The sequence below is a fragment of the Cupressus sempervirens genome, chromosome 1, assembly GCF_028749045.1.
Source record: "Cupressus sempervirens isolate cs-2001-9-10 chromosome 1, ASM2874904v1, whole genome shotgun sequence".
NCBI lineage: Eukaryota > Viridiplantae > Streptophyta > Pinopsida > Cupressales > Cupressaceae > Cupressus > Cupressus sempervirens.
Window position 1 is genome coordinate 310,379,371 of NC_143118.1, and position 15,381 is coordinate 310,394,751.

General features: G+C 35.5%; 2 protein-coding genes across 3 annotated transcripts; one reads left to right on the forward strand and one right to left on the reverse strand.

The window, feature by feature from the left end:
• Window positions 1–4,688: 4,688 nt before the first annotated feature.
• On the reverse strand, window positions 4,689–7,094 carry LOC149577346 (uncharacterized). 2 transcript variants are annotated; one of them, XM_089823626.1, is made up of 4 exons: window positions 6,861–7,094; window positions 6,724–6,762; window positions 6,174–6,640; window positions 4,689–6,024 (listed from the first exon to the last, which is right to left on the reverse strand). In XM_089823626.1, exons 1-4 carry the CDS (start codon window positions 7,018–7,020, stop codon window positions 5,053–5,055), a joined length of 1,638 nt encoding a protein of 545 aa, XP_089679752.1. In that variant the 5' UTR covers window positions 7,021–7,094; the 3' UTR covers window positions 4,689–5,052. The 2 variants fall into 2 exon arrangements, with proteins under 2 accessions (XP_089679752.1, XP_089679757.1); XM_089823631.1 differs by having other exon boundaries at window positions 6,724–6,767; window positions 6,861–7,046.
• A 4,366-nt stretch (window positions 7,095–11,460) lies between these two features.
• On the forward strand, window positions 11,461–13,883 carry LOC149577347 (uncharacterized). Its single transcript, XM_089823635.1, has 4 exons — window positions 11,461–11,900; window positions 12,001–12,039; window positions 12,123–12,622; window positions 12,753–13,883. The coding sequence occupies exons 1-4, from the start codon at window positions 11,741–11,743 to the stop codon at window positions 13,623–13,625; spliced, it is 1,572 nt and encodes a 523-aa protein (XP_089679761.1). The 5' UTR covers window positions 11,461–11,740; the 3' UTR covers window positions 13,626–13,883.
• The last annotated feature ends 1,498 nt before the right edge of the window (window positions 13,884–15,381 follow it).

Here is a 15,381-nt window from a genome sequence, read left to right on the forward strand (position 1 = left end):
CTTTTACCATCAAATTTGATGTTTACTAAGAATTATGCAAGTGAATCTGTCAAGCTTCCTTTGTTAAAGATTCCTAGTGCCAACATACCATGCCAACAGCTAAGAAATATTGTTTACCACATGGAACTGTGAGTTGCTGACATGGATGTGAGGTAGTTGGTGGTGAAGGCAATGATTTCCATTCGCCCCTTCATCTTTGGTGAGGAATTGACCAAAGCTGAGAAAAGACTAGAGGCATTAGAGTCTTTTGGAATATAGCTTTGACCTTGGATTCCAGCAAAGACCATTCATTTTGTTAGCCCATCTAATCTGGTTTGGAGCTACTACATGTTTTGTTAGCCGCAACAGGAACATATTTTATCAAAGAGAGATGTACGATGTTTAATAAATATCTGCAGAGTTTCAGGAAGGAGGTGGATTTGATGGAGGATGAAGGTGGGGTAAATGGTTCCAAATCCTACATTCTCCACCATAACATAGTCCACTGTGGATGAGGGAATAACGTGTGGGGGGGGAGCTAGGCTTCTTTGGTGGATCAGTGCCTCTGTAGTCCCCGCTACTTCTCAACATACACAGTTCATCTTCTTCACTCAGCATACTCATGCCTTTAGCTGATACACATTGATCATGGTTGTAGATGGAAATGATAACTAATTTGAGCATCAATATTATCACCCTTGACTTCCCCATTGCTAATGGAATACGACTGTGAATGTGATGTTCAACTTTAGAATATGAAGATGAATATGAAGATAAAAATGAAGGGAAAGGAAAATATATTAATTATTAATAGTGACATCTTTATGAATAGTTCAAACTATGGTTACAATTTGGAGCATTCAAACTTAGTGTTATGGACTTTTCCTTCCTGGTTCAGGGATGAAACTAGGCATTTAGGGCCCATTTGGCAATGGGAATACAAGTGGAATAGGCATATATAAATTCTTAAAAAATTTAATTCTTCATTTGGGTGCACCAAATTAGAATTGGAATACGAAAAAAAATAGGAATATGTATTCCAATTTTGGCCCAAAAATGAGGTTTTGTAATTCCACCTAAATAGGTGGAATTGGAATACGTATTCCTATTCCAATTTTATTTATTTTAGAAAACATAAATTTTTGGGTCTGTGTTTCCCCTTCAAATTATGGTTGAACCAAACAGAGAATAGGAATATGTACCCCCATTGTCTATTCCAGAATAGCTATTCCTATTCCCCTATTCATATTCCCGCAGCCAAACAGGCCCTTAGGCATTTATGAAATTATGCCACATCATGGACTATTCTCCACCACATCATGTACTAATCATTTTGTCCAATGGATTTCAGATTACATTCATAATCATTGAATCTTTTCTTAATTTACAACTAGTTACGAGACATTAGTTTTAATGTTGTGGCAACTATGTTACAAATTTGTGGATGCATAAGGTAAGTGACTAGACTTAAAAAAATCTATATCAATAATTTTCCATATTTTTTTGTTAAAGTAAATTTTGGTTGACACTTTGTGAACCATTATTATGGGTAAGGAGAGCACAAGAAAAATATAAGATGATTTGTAATGTAAATTTAGATAATTTTTATTAGAAACTTATATCTTATTTTGTTTCATAATTTTTTGAGATTTTTTAAAATATCTTTTAGGTTATAAGATGACATAGGTATTCATGATAATCAATGAGTAGATTTATATAATTAGTAATTATTTCTTATGTTAGACACGTAGAGGAAAATAAGAGTCAACTAGAATGTAGTTAGGAAGTTAGTCACCTATTAAGGATGCATTTGAGGGTTGTCGATACAAGGGAAAATGAAGACAACAATCAAAAATAAAAATATCATTGAAAAATATTTTAAGAATTTTTTTTCTATTGCATGTGGCACAATGAGTAGATTTATATAATTGGTAATTATTTCTTATGTTAGACGCATAGAGGAAAATAAGAGTCAACTAGAATGTAGTTAGGAAGTTAGTCAACCATTAAGGATGCATTTGAGGTTGTCGATACAAGGGAAAATGAAGACAACAATCATTATCATTGAAAAATATTTGAAGAAATTTTTTTCTACTACATGTGGTAAAGATGGTCAAACACGTGTTGATTGGAAAATTTTGTGTGATTATGTCAGGTAGTATCAAGAAGATTTATAATTGATCCTCAAGTTGTAGAAGTTAGTGACATATGGAACTTGATGTATAGGATTGGTTAGTCTTTCTTGCATAATAATATAATGTAAAATGTTGACACTAGGAGGATATATACAAGTATTGGCACTAGTCAATCAATAATAAGAGTTAAGAGATTGAGTACATAGTCCAAAATAGGTTTTGATCCCCATTAGATCAAAGAGCATTTATTCAGTTCCTTGTCCAAAGTGTTGATACTAATTAATAATGATAGTTTAACAACTTGCAATTTATGTTGGGTAGTTATTTTGGTTTCTTTATATGAGAAACATGGTTGTAGAAGTTAAAAAGTGATGACGTCTATAAATATATCTAAACTAGCATACATATATTGTAAAACATAACAATGATATCAAATTTCTAAATATTTAAAATTAATTCATTTTTTGGTTTGAAGATAATAATTAATGGTGCAAAATGATGTATGCATATAAAATTTATTATATCTAGAGCACTATGAGCATGTAATCAAGGTGTCATCTAGATAAAGGTTAAATTAGGGGATGATATGGTGAAAAAGGAAGTGGAGAGAGTTTAAGAACATATTTAAGGGAAGATAAATTTGAGAGTGAGAGTGTGAGAGGGGGAGAGGGTGAGAGACACAAGGTAGAGATATAAGTTAAATTAAGTGATGATATGGTGAAAAGAGGGAGAGGAGAGTGTGAAATAAGGTATTTAAGGGGGAGCGACAACATGAGAGAAGGGGAAAGGGGTAGAGGATGAGAGAAGAGAGGTAGAGATAGATCACAATTAGGGTGAATAAATGACTTGAGAGGGGGAGGGAGATGGAAAAAAGTGAGAAGGGGGAGGGGAGAGACGAGGTAGTGAGAGAGAAGGGGGGAAGAGAGATGAGGTTACAATGAATACAATCAGAAATAAGGAATTTCACCAATTATATATTTTATTGACATAGAAAGTCAGTTTGCTCCATGGCCTTTATGGACATCTCTTGAATATTTTTGTCTTAATGGTCCACGGGAAAGAAAACCCAAAAATACACATGCTTGTAATTTTTACATGAACCCTCAAGCAACTTGTGACAATGTGAATTGTGTATCTTGATGGATCCCATTAATAAGTGTTAATGCATCAAAAAGATAAAAGTAGGTTTTTGTTCACTGCTAATACAAAATTTAGTGAATTCACCTAAACAAAAGTGTGTTATTTAGAAATAAATATTAACCTTATGATCTAGGGATACAAAAATAATCTCTATATTAACCCTATAATAAATTTTAACCTTGTAGTTAGAAAAAGTGTTGCCCAAACTAACAAGCTCAAAACATTGTTTTCCTTCTCTATCTCCAATTGAAAACACGAAACCGATCTTGTTATTAATGGATAATAATATAGATCTAATTTCATTATTAGTTATTTAATTACTTTACCACCAAGGTAATGTTATGCTAGAAATATGGAGAGGAGGGATCTAAATAGCAGTAGAAGTTTGCAAATTTAGAGAAATACGTGCAATAGGCTAGAGTAATTGAGGTTTTTAATATCGTGTCACGTGCTTCTATAAAGAATCAACTTATCTTTTTTAATGTGTTGAGAATTGTGAAAAGGTGATAATTCCTCTATGTTTTAGATCACCTCAGCGATAGGCACTGTCACCACGATTATCCTTTCATGGGAGATTTGGGCTTGGAAGAAAATGGTCATGTGCTTTTAATTTTGCTAAAATTCATGAATCCTCTTAGGAGAATGTCAACAAGTTTTAAATTAGTGGGCAATTTCTTACCTCTATTAAATGATTTCTAAAAATTGTGTGAATTTTGTGAATCCCACAAACTTTCTCAACTTCTCACATAAGCAAAAAATGACTATTGCATCCCTAATGCCTATTGTTAGTCATTCAATATTTTTTAGAGTAGAGTATAAGATATAGAATCCACTATCTTGATTTTACTAAGCATGGGATAGAACATTCACTATCATGATTGATACTTAAAAGTAATGAAAAAGGTGAGGTTATCTTACTAGGTAACAACCAATTGCGACACCAATATGGTGTGTGAAATTATTTCTCATGTTTTGTTCATTAATATGCAATACACAATTAAAAGTATCTTAATCCACATTTATTTTGAAATGTCAAGTGCTTGGAGCCCAACAAATTAGTTATTGTTACTTCCCACTTATAATTTCATTTTCATCAAATAAGTTTTCCTCATTTCACAACAAATGTTATTTCACATGCATTGTTCAAAAGCAGTTGGAGAAAAAAATAATAATTTATATTTCCAACTAAATTCTTTGTCAAGTTTGAAACTGTTCGCAACAATTAATTTTTCTGAATTCTTAATTGTATGGCCACAAATTTATAGTTTTGAAATTCATGTAAAAATCTATTATTCAATATTCAATAATTTGATCCTATATTTTCTTTCAATGCAATGCCTATGATGAATTTTCCTTAACATTACAATTTTGTTTGTTCTTGGAACATTAAAGCTTTATAAAGATGGGAATAAAAAAATAATCTTCAAACACATCTTTACATAATTCTACCAACCAATTCCTTTCTATTAAATTGACGGTCCATACTTACCAAACAATTTACTCCCATTGAATTGACCATCCACACTTATTTAACACGTACCTATTGCTAATTTTAATTTTAACGTACAAGAACCGACAATATAGGCATACGACCATAATTAGTTGGGTTTTCAGAGCCTTTCTTTACGGTAATTACATATATATCAAGCAAACAAAAGCAGCCGATGAAGCAACTGGTAAATACCCCACTTCTACAGAAAATGAAGAGTTTTCAGAGGGACAGATTTACATGCGACAGCTAAACAAGGGAACGAAGTGTTACAGCTAAAGGAGTTCAGGGCGAAGAGCGGGAGCAGTTCTAGCAAGTACGGTTCAGGAACGGTGACGCAGAACGGGAGTTAAGCTCGTACGCACTAATGGGGGACTTGTTATGGCTAAGCTCATGTTCAGGAGTCGGCCCACTAGTGTTAGCATTGTCATTTGAACGGAGAAATTTCACAAGACCACAACACATAGCATGCCCGGTGATTAAATCCTGCGAAACATCATCACCCGACCGGAGACATCTGAGAAGCCCACAACATTCTACTTGAGACCATAACTTTTCAACAGTATCATCGAAGAGACGAGATACACCGCAAAGGCGGTGGAATCTAGCCCGTTTCACTACAAACTGTGCCGATTGATGGAAAAATGCGACATGAGCCCAAAAAGCAATGGCAATGAGAATTCCCAAAACAACCCAAGAGAAAATCTTAACCTTACGCTGCAGCATCACGTACACTGCACACATAAACCCATAAGATGTGAAGCCAAAGCTGAAGCAAACAACCAAACTGTTAATGGTCATGAACAGCATCTTGTCCCCCGTGGTGAGCTCACAGCTAATCTCCCACATGATACAAACAAAGAGGGATAGAAAGAAGGATACGCAGTCGAAAATGAGGAAGAGCTTAAAAGAAGTGAGGGATATAAGATTAGGGCTCCCTAGGTCTTTCGCATCCTTGTCCGATTCGAAGCCGCCAGGGACAGTGAAAGCAGCGGCACATGTCATGGCTGCCAACAGTCCGGCCACAACTAATTCTGCATCGCGCCTTGCCTTGTACGCTTCTCTCACCCCTTCCCTCGCTCTTACCCGCTTTTCATTGCTCACCTGGGGTGAACAGTCCATGAATGCCTTGGGACGCGCTGCAAAATCTGCCAGCTTCCTTATAACCCTAAAAGATTCATGGTATTCGGTCACTTCTCTTGCAATTTCATACGGTGTCTTGTCCTCACTATTTCGGGCAAACTTGTCCACCCCACGTACCTTCAGCAACAAGTTCACCATCTACACCGCAAAAGGGGGAAAAACAAGAGGTGCAATTAGTTCCTTCTCGAACCCTAACGTATCATATAACCTGAAAGAGAATAGAGCTGTGGGCATCAAACCCTAGAATAATATAGAGTTGTGAGAATCAAACCCTGGAAGAATCTTACGTGGTCATATCTGTTCCTTGTTGCAATGTGCAAAGGCGTGTCTCCAATCACAACAATTGGGTGTTCTCGCTGGTTGTTTGTAGCACAGTTACCTTCATTATCAGGTGACTTTGAAGCACAGATTTCTCTATCGGGATTATTTGGGGTAGGCTGGTAAGGGTTATTGATAAGTTCTGACAACTTTCCATGATTCCTCTCCATTAAAATTTGAACAAGTTTGACTTGGTTGAGCTCCACAATGTAGTGCAGGGCGTTTGATGTGCAAGTTATTAAAAACTCTACAGCTTCTTTGAATCCCAAACTCGCTGCCAATTTCAGTGGAGTTTCTCTTTCATTATTTACAAAGTCGCACAAATTGGCATCTAAGCCAACCAACTGTTTGGCCAGATCCACGCAATTTTTCCTCACAGCTAAATGCAGAGCTGTGTCGCCTTTGTTGTCCTTCGTTGTTATTATTTTGATTAAATCTGCATGAATCACACAGTTAAACAAAACAAACCAGCAAAACATAGCCTTTTGAATTTTAGAAAGAAAGTAAGAAGAGAATGACCTTGCACTGGTAGCTTTGCTGCTAGCTCTAGTAACAAATCTGCACTTTATGAATCAACTGTGTTAAAAGTGAGAAACAATTGAAGAATAGATTCTAATAAAATAAAACAAAAGAATGTATGAAGAGAGTGAATGAACCTGGGTCTCCTGCAATTACTGCCACATGAAAACATGTTCTTCCCATCCATATCGTTAACAAGCTTGAAGGATCGACATGTTTCAGCAGCTCTTTTGCAGTGATTATATCGGTATTTCGACAAGCCACAAAGAATCCCATTACATTATCTGTGTTCGCCATGCTCTGATTGCAGCTTAATGAACAGTATTTATTCTGCACTGCCAATGCTAACTAATAAAAAGCAATGAAAATGTGAAAAAGAAAACAGTTACTAACATTTTACTGAGCCATGACGTGTACTTCTCCCAGAGTTGTCAATTTCCAACACATCAAATCAATGAACTATTTCAAGGATATACCGAGATTTTTCTGCTCCCCGGTTTACAACATTTGTAGACCTCATATCATTTCATAATTGGTTTTCGGTGAGATGTGAGCCGACAGTCACATAGATCTCGGAAAGAGGGTAAACGTGGATCTCGTTTCATAGTATTTTATTCAGTTGATGAGATGTCGCCCTTAATAAAGTTGTCTCGACTTACATATATATATTCTCGGAGAGGATAAGCATTAACTCATTTCATAGTATTTTATACAGTTGATTTGATGTCGCCCTCAATAAAGTATGTCTCGACTTACATTTATATATTCTCGGAGAGGATAACCATTAACTTTTAAATAAAAAATTATTAAATGGAGATTCAGCTTTTTGGCCTAGTTTTTTCGATTGTGAACTAAGGATTGAGGAGTATTCATTCCATAGGTTTGAGGGATATCTATTCCATCAAATTCGTGAGAGGTCTTGGACTTAGTGAGACTTGATCTCTAGTGGCCTCTTTGTGAGCCTTTCAACTTCACCAATAGACCAAGGGCCCTTTGATTAAGTTTTAGCTTTTGTTGTTTTATGGTACGATTGATTTCATAGAAGGTGATTAATTCTAATTTTATTAAAAAAATAAAAATTAATGATATTTTCTTATTAATAAAGTAGTATGCTTTGATATTATATATAATTTAATTGTTTAAAAGTTTTTAAAAATTTGATAAAAGAAAATCTTATAGAATAGTTTAATATATGAATGGTTCAAAACTTCATATTTTTATTTCATAACTGATTCTCATTAGGCAATTGGTGTGTAATGGGTAGATTGAAAATATATTGAAGATTAGATTTGAAAAAAAAACATATAAAGAAGAGGATGATTGTTAGAAAATAGTGACATTAGACTTTGTAAAGATTTATATTTTGAAGACTACTCTCTCTCTCTCTCTCTCTCTCTCTCTCTCTCTCTCTCTCTCTCTCTCCCTAATGCGTAATCATTATACTTTTAAACTCCTTAAAAAAACCTAACAATATATTCACAATAACATGTATGGATCTATTTTCTATAAGGTAATTCATTAATCTGACACCAAGAGAGATTTTATTCATGGTTTTCAATACCAAATTGATATTATTCTTATTTTAGTTAGTTCAAAGCATTACTCAAATTTTTATTATTCTCGATTTAGTTAGTGTAGAGTATACGCATTTATTAGCTTTTTTGGGCTAAAGAATATTTATTTTTTAAGATTGTTGAGTTTTACGAGTTTCAAATGCTTGAATGACATTAGAGAGTGTTGAGCAATCATTTTGCACAATGATGATGACATAAATTCATGAGAATCTCTCTCTTGAAAAGTTGATCAAATAACCAACTTCAAGGCTCCAAAAGGTTGTTTTTAAACCACTTGGTTAACTCAAGTGAAGACTAATATTTATGTTCATAAGGAGGCTTTTGCTGGTATATGTGTGTAAATCTATAAAACCTGAAAAATGTGATTGCAACCCACTATTTTTTAATTTTTCTGATTTCTGAATGAATGCACTCTTTAATAATACAACTATATGATTTCCTAAGTTAACCTTTGATTTTGAGAAGTAGATTGTAGAGATAAGGTAACAAAAAATGTCAAAAATTTGCTAAAAGTAAATTTCTAAAAGGACATAAGAATAGTGGCAATTCTTTTGTGAATTAATTTTTAAAAGGGATGGTAGGAAACTAACAAAAGCAAGAGGAGCACATCCAAAACTTCATTGAGGCAATCGTCAATGGAGTCATAATAGAATTGTATGTTTTTCACAAGTCAGCAAATCATGTAGCCGCAAAAAGTGTGCACACACAAGATGAATCATGATGCAAGTATTGTAGAAAATATCCCATGTCTAATTCGTCACTATAGAAGTATTATGCGGCTATACATGACAAACTCTAGAAAAACAAATGATTGCACAAGCATTAAAACACAACAAGACTATTGACTTTATCGCTAGTTGCAAAAATTAATTTAGAAAAGAAACTCACATTCTAGCAAGAAACACAACACATGGAATGAGAGCACTAATAACATATCTTTATTACATCAAAATACTTGCCTCGAATAAATGTTACATCATTGTATTTATAGGGAACCCTCTCCATCATGTGATTTTTGGAGCCAGGGTTTTTCCCATACAAAAAGTATGCTAAAACTATTAAAATTAAGCTATTTATGTACATACCAATAATCTATCTAGGTGCTAACTATGCATGTACTTTTATTTTCCTTTATTTTATTAAATGATGTGTGCACCTTTACATGACTCAAATATGTTAATAGAAGAGGAAGATAAGAGGGAAAACATCTCCAGCAAGAAACTAGAGCTTCAGGGTCTTATGAATAATATGTTCTCATTATTTTGCATGCACATCCATCAGTTAACAATATGGTCTCATCACTCTCCATGAGTATGCAGAGAAGACTTACCAGTGCCTAAATATGATAGTTATAAATTGCAGTGTGCCAGAAGTGTGCATGTACCTTATGACAAATAAGTGATCTATGAGATGGGTGTTCTGCACACGTCATCCCCATATTTTGAATGTTGATCTTCAATTTAAGGAAGAAGTACAAGTAGTTGAAATTGAAACTACCATTTATGAGACAAGGCCCAATGCACCTAAATGCTAACGAACTCAAAAAATATGGAATTAAAGCATGACAATGCTAAATTTAGCAATTGGCAATCAATTAGCATTGTAACTTCAATTATAAAAAAATTGTTGCACTTATGGAGTTGCGGATGTGTGAAGCTATGAAGGTGAAAATTGGGCACTTCACTATTTATCTTCAAAACTCCAAAATTGTGGAGTTGCCTGTGTACAAAGTTGAAAACTATGAACTTCACTTAGAAATTTCATAAATTTTTAAAATGAGGAGTTGCACACATGTTGAGATGCATACATGTGGACCACTAAAAATGTCAAAATTTCCTAAAAAAATCAAAGTTCTTAGATTTGAAAATAGTTTATGGGTTTTGCTCAATCTAAACTCGTAAATATGCACACACAATAGATTTGTCAACAATATTTTATTGAAACAATAAGGTAATCTAAACAAATTAACATGGTTATTATGTAAATCATGAAATTATGTTAAGTCTAATTCATCACAAGGGTCGATGTCATGTTCTAGGAATTAAAATAGAAGATGCTAACAACACTTAATGCAAAATAAGTTAGAAAATTATGAAAACTATATAAAAGTTTAGGTCTACTTTGAAAAAGTGTAACTTCTTGCCCCTAGTTTAGAATTATGAAACATTTTCTTTTTTGGAAATATATCCAAAATTTGAAGGCAAAAAAATGGAAAGACAAGTGAAGAGTCTTGTTGACCAATATTAGCTACAAAATGTCCCATAGATCCTTAAAAATGCAAATTACTATGGCATAGGAAAAAGATAAGAAAAACAAATAAAGTTATAACAAAAGTCCCAAAACACTTAGAGATGACTCATAAGGTTGACTCGAAACTGACAAAAAGGGGCATCCCAAAGTTGTCCACCTCTTTAGGTGCAAATCTGCACTCACATGCCAAAATACACAACAAAACCCAAAATATCGCACCTGTGCACCTCTATAGGTGTGGAGTTGTGAGAAATATGATGGTGAACTTAAAAAAAATAAAGTGCATACACACCTGTGCATCTCCCATAGATCCTTAAAAATGCAAATTACTATGGCATAGGAAAAAGATAAGAAAAACAAATAAAGTTATAACAAAAGTCCCAAAACACTTAGAGATGACTCATAAGGTTGACTCGAAACTGACAAAAAGGGGCATCCCAAAGTTGTCCACCTCTTTAGGTGCAAATCTGCACTCACATGCCAAAATACACAACAAAACCCAAAATATCGCACCTGTGCACCTCTATAGGTGTGGAGTTGTGAGAAATATGATGGTGAACTTAAAAAAAATAAAGTGCATACACACCTGTGCATCTCTGTAAGTGCACAATTGTGCAAGCTATTGACACATTGCATATTAACCCCCATATGCACAAGATAGACTATGTGGTCTTGCGCGCATATGCAACTCTACATCTACATATGTGTGCAAATATTTACTTAATCAAAATAATAAAAGGAAATAATTGGACTTTGCAATGCCGTATATAACATCAGCCCTATCAATTTGAATTTATCTTGAGAGATGTTCATCGTGACATAGGGGTGCAGATTAACCCTAGGACGCTTATTCTAATTTCAGTTGACCGGAGGCTGGGACTTTTAAATTGGTCTATGGATTTGATAGAAAATGACAACTGGGCTACAGCTATTGCATGGACCACATTTTACTGCAAATGTGAACAAGAAAAATGGTTTCAGACATTTGACTCCTGTGTGGACATGGTATTTTGTGGTTTGCTTTCCAGTTCTTCAGCTAGCGTTTACAGGGCATAATAAATGCTGTCGCTTTTAGTGTTGGTAATGAAAGCACCTCTTAGAACGGAGACGCAAAGATAGAGTTTATGACAGACAGCTGTATTTTCTTGCGAGAGTAAGAAACGGGCTTAAGCGGAGGAAAAGTTTTCCTCAATATGGAGAATAAATCTGGTGAAATGAGCTTCTTTGTGGCTTGTCAAAATGGCCATACAAGAACTGCGAAAGACTTGCTAAAACTTGCGGATGCACCAAGCTTGTTATTGCCGTGGGAGGGAAGAACATGTTTCCATGTGGCAGTAATTGCAGGAGACCCAGGTTTTTTTGGTTTTCTCTTCATTAATTTTTGTTTTTCTGATCAGAAGCTATTCTAAACCTACTGTTTCGGCTCAACTTATAGTCGATTTATGAACTGCAGATTTGTTCCGAGAGCTAGCAGCAAAGATATCAGTCCAAGGTCATCTTCTTCTTAGAATATTTTTCTAGATTAAAAGGTTATGTTTTGCTTGTTTGCCTTGTTTAACTGTGTGACTCAAGCAGATTTAATCAAAATAATAACAATGAAGGACAACAATGGCGAGACGGCTTTGCATTTAGCTGTGAGGAAGAATCGCGTGGATCTGGCGAAACAGTTGGTCGACATGGATGCCAATTTGTGTGATTGTACGAATAAAGAAGGAGAAACTCCATTAAAACTGGCAGTAAGTTTGGGATTCAAAGATGCTGTGGAGTTATTAATAACTCACACCCAAAACGCCCTCCATTATGTTGTGAAGCTCAACCAAGTCAAAATTGTTCAGTTTTTAATTGAGAAAAAAATAGACTTGTCCAAACTCATCAATCAGCCTTACCAGCCAAATCAAGGTGGAGATGAATGTGTCACAGAAGCATCTGGCGAAAGAAGCAATAACCAGGCTGTCAAAAAAGGAACCGCAAAGTGCCCTAATGATGATGATGAAGATATAGATACTCAGAGTGAAAAGCCAATTGAAGCGGGAGACACACCTTTACACATTGCAGCAAGAAACAAATTTGAGCACGTAAGATTATTTTAGGGGTTTAATCTCACTATTCTCTGTGTTTTGGATTTCTATTGAAACTAATTCCTTTTGAAATACTTAGGCAACTAATTCCCCCGCTTTCTTTCTTTTTCATTTTTTGGTGGTGTAGATGGTGAATTTGTTGCTGAAGGTAGATGAGGTGGACAAGCATGCGCTGAACAGTGAGGACAAGACACCATTTGAAATTGCAAGAGAAGTCACCGAGTACCACGAACCTTTCAGGATGATAAGAAAGTTGGCATATTATAGAGGGAGGCCAAAGCCATTCATGTACTGCGCGCCACAGGTAAGCCATAAAAAGTACATGAACGCGAGGCTCATGGTAAGCAAAGCCTACGAAGAGAGACGCAATGCGGAACTAGTTGTGGCAACGTTGTTGGCCGCCATGACATGTGCTGCTGCTTTCACCGTCCCTGGCGGTTTTGACTCGGAGTCTGATGCAAAAGAGGAACGAGGGAGCCCTATTCTTATATCCTACATTTCATTTAAGCTCTTCCTCATTTTTGACTGCACAGCCTTTTTTCTCTCTCTCTTCGTCTGCATAATGTGGGAGATGAGCTCGGAACTGACCACAGGGGACAAGATGCTCTTCATGACCGTCAACAGTTTAGTGGTTTGCGGGAGCTTCGGCTTCACCGCTTACGGTTTTATTGCTGCGGTGTACGCGATGCTGGCGCTTGAAGTTGATACCCTCTCTTGGGTGGTTTTGGGAAGTCTCGTTTTCATTACTTTGTGTGGCGTTCTCGCATTTATCCGTCAGTCGCTACATTTTGTAGTGACGAGGGCGAGATTCCACCGGCTGTGCGGTGTGTCTTGTTTCTTCGATGATATTGTTGAAAAGGTGTGGTGCATTTCAGAACGGTGTGGGCTTCTGGAGATATTCCGTTCAGGTGATGAAGTTTCCCGTGATTTGATCACTGGGCATGCCAAGTTCAGTGGGCTGCGTCGTGAAGATGGCTCCTCGTCTCCTTTACCGGTTTAGCGAACTTCCTTCACACTTTTTTCCACTCCCCTTTAGGTGGCTTGTAAATTACATTTCTAGTTAACCTCTGGCCTGAGGTCATCGACTTAGTGAAGCTAATGTATGGATTTTGAGAGTCAGGAAGGAACGTTTATTTCGTAGATCATGTAACAAAGTGTTTTATGTATAAAACTTTATAGTGAGGAAGGAACGTTTATATCGTAGATCATGTAACAGAGTGTTTATATATAAAACTGGTATCCGTTTGGTCTTCTTGTACGTCAAGGTTATCTATCTAATACTTCAAAAACAAAGTGTTTAAGGTAATTTTTGAATTAGTATTTTATTTGTGCATATGTTTGCACTTATCTTAATGGTTAATGATGATTAGTGATTGAGTATTATCTTGAATGTTTGAAAAGAATTATTGTTGTAATATTTATGTTATCACTGTGAACATATTACTAGCATTCTTAGATATAGTTGTAGAAGGTTAAAGACATGTAGAATGTTGAAGTACATTGTAAGATCACATTTTAATAATGACCGAGCTTAAAATCACCAACAAAAACAAAGATCTCTTTCATAAAAGAATATGAAAGATAATGAGCTTTGTTGAAGATTGAGATATGAGATACGGGATAGTATGACAAAATGCACTGTGGAAAAAAATAAATGCCTAATGTGAATATTAAATGGTGATGCATCTAGATAAGATAAGATAATACAATTTATTAGTGCCCAACAAGAGGCCACAAACGGGCCTAAGGGACTACAAGTACAAGTAGGGGCTAGCAGGCAATAGACCCACCAAACGGTGTCCATGAAAGAACAACGAAAGAACAAGCACAAAAACCAAAATAAGAAGCTAGCGAGAACCACCCCAACAAGGAGTAGGGATCCGAGAGAGAGAGAGAGAGAGAGAGAGAGAGAGAGAGGAAGAAATGCAAAGATGTTGCCACCTAGGAAATGTTGATGCAGAGCCACACCTTGGAAAACTCAGGAGAAATCAGTCACTCAACTGAGTTGCTTCAAGGGGCATCTACAACCTCCAGGATCACACACTAAAATCGGATTCAAAACAAAACTTTGAAAATAAAATTTCCCAAAATATCTTCTTGCTGCCTCCGGATAGACCTGCACTCAGACATGAATAACTTTCGAACTAAAAAATATTTACTCAATCCAACCGTTGAGATTTGGTGTAACTAGGTTTCAAACAACATATAAGCAATGTTTTGCAGAAAAATGTACTCCGGTGCGTGGTCAATATCTTCGGTTTGAACTGTTGGATTTCTCTCAAATTTTTATATGTTGTTTGAAACCTAGTTACGCCAAATCTCAATGGTTAGATTGAGTAAATATTTTTTGGTTCGAAAGTTATTCATGTCTGAGTGCAGGTCTATGTTTTTTTTTAAAAAAAAAAAAAAAAAAAAAAACATTCCATATCTCTCCAAATTCGATTCGTTCTCTACATAGCCGACTGGCTCTCATTTTAAAACTGACTTTCTTTTCCTAATTAAAGGATGTGAAACGTTTTCTTCTTATTTTAGAAAAGAAGAACGTCTTCTATCCAAAAAAAGGATAAGAATCTGAAACATTTTTTCTACCAATATTAGACAGTCGTTTTCTAAGTCAGGAATATTCCAAAAACTGCCTACTACCTATTATTGGATTCTAAAAATCATTAAACACTCCACCTACGAACTAAAAAAAACTATTCTAATTTAAGATCCACACACCTGGTCCTAGGTGGCTATATCTGGAGAGCTTATCG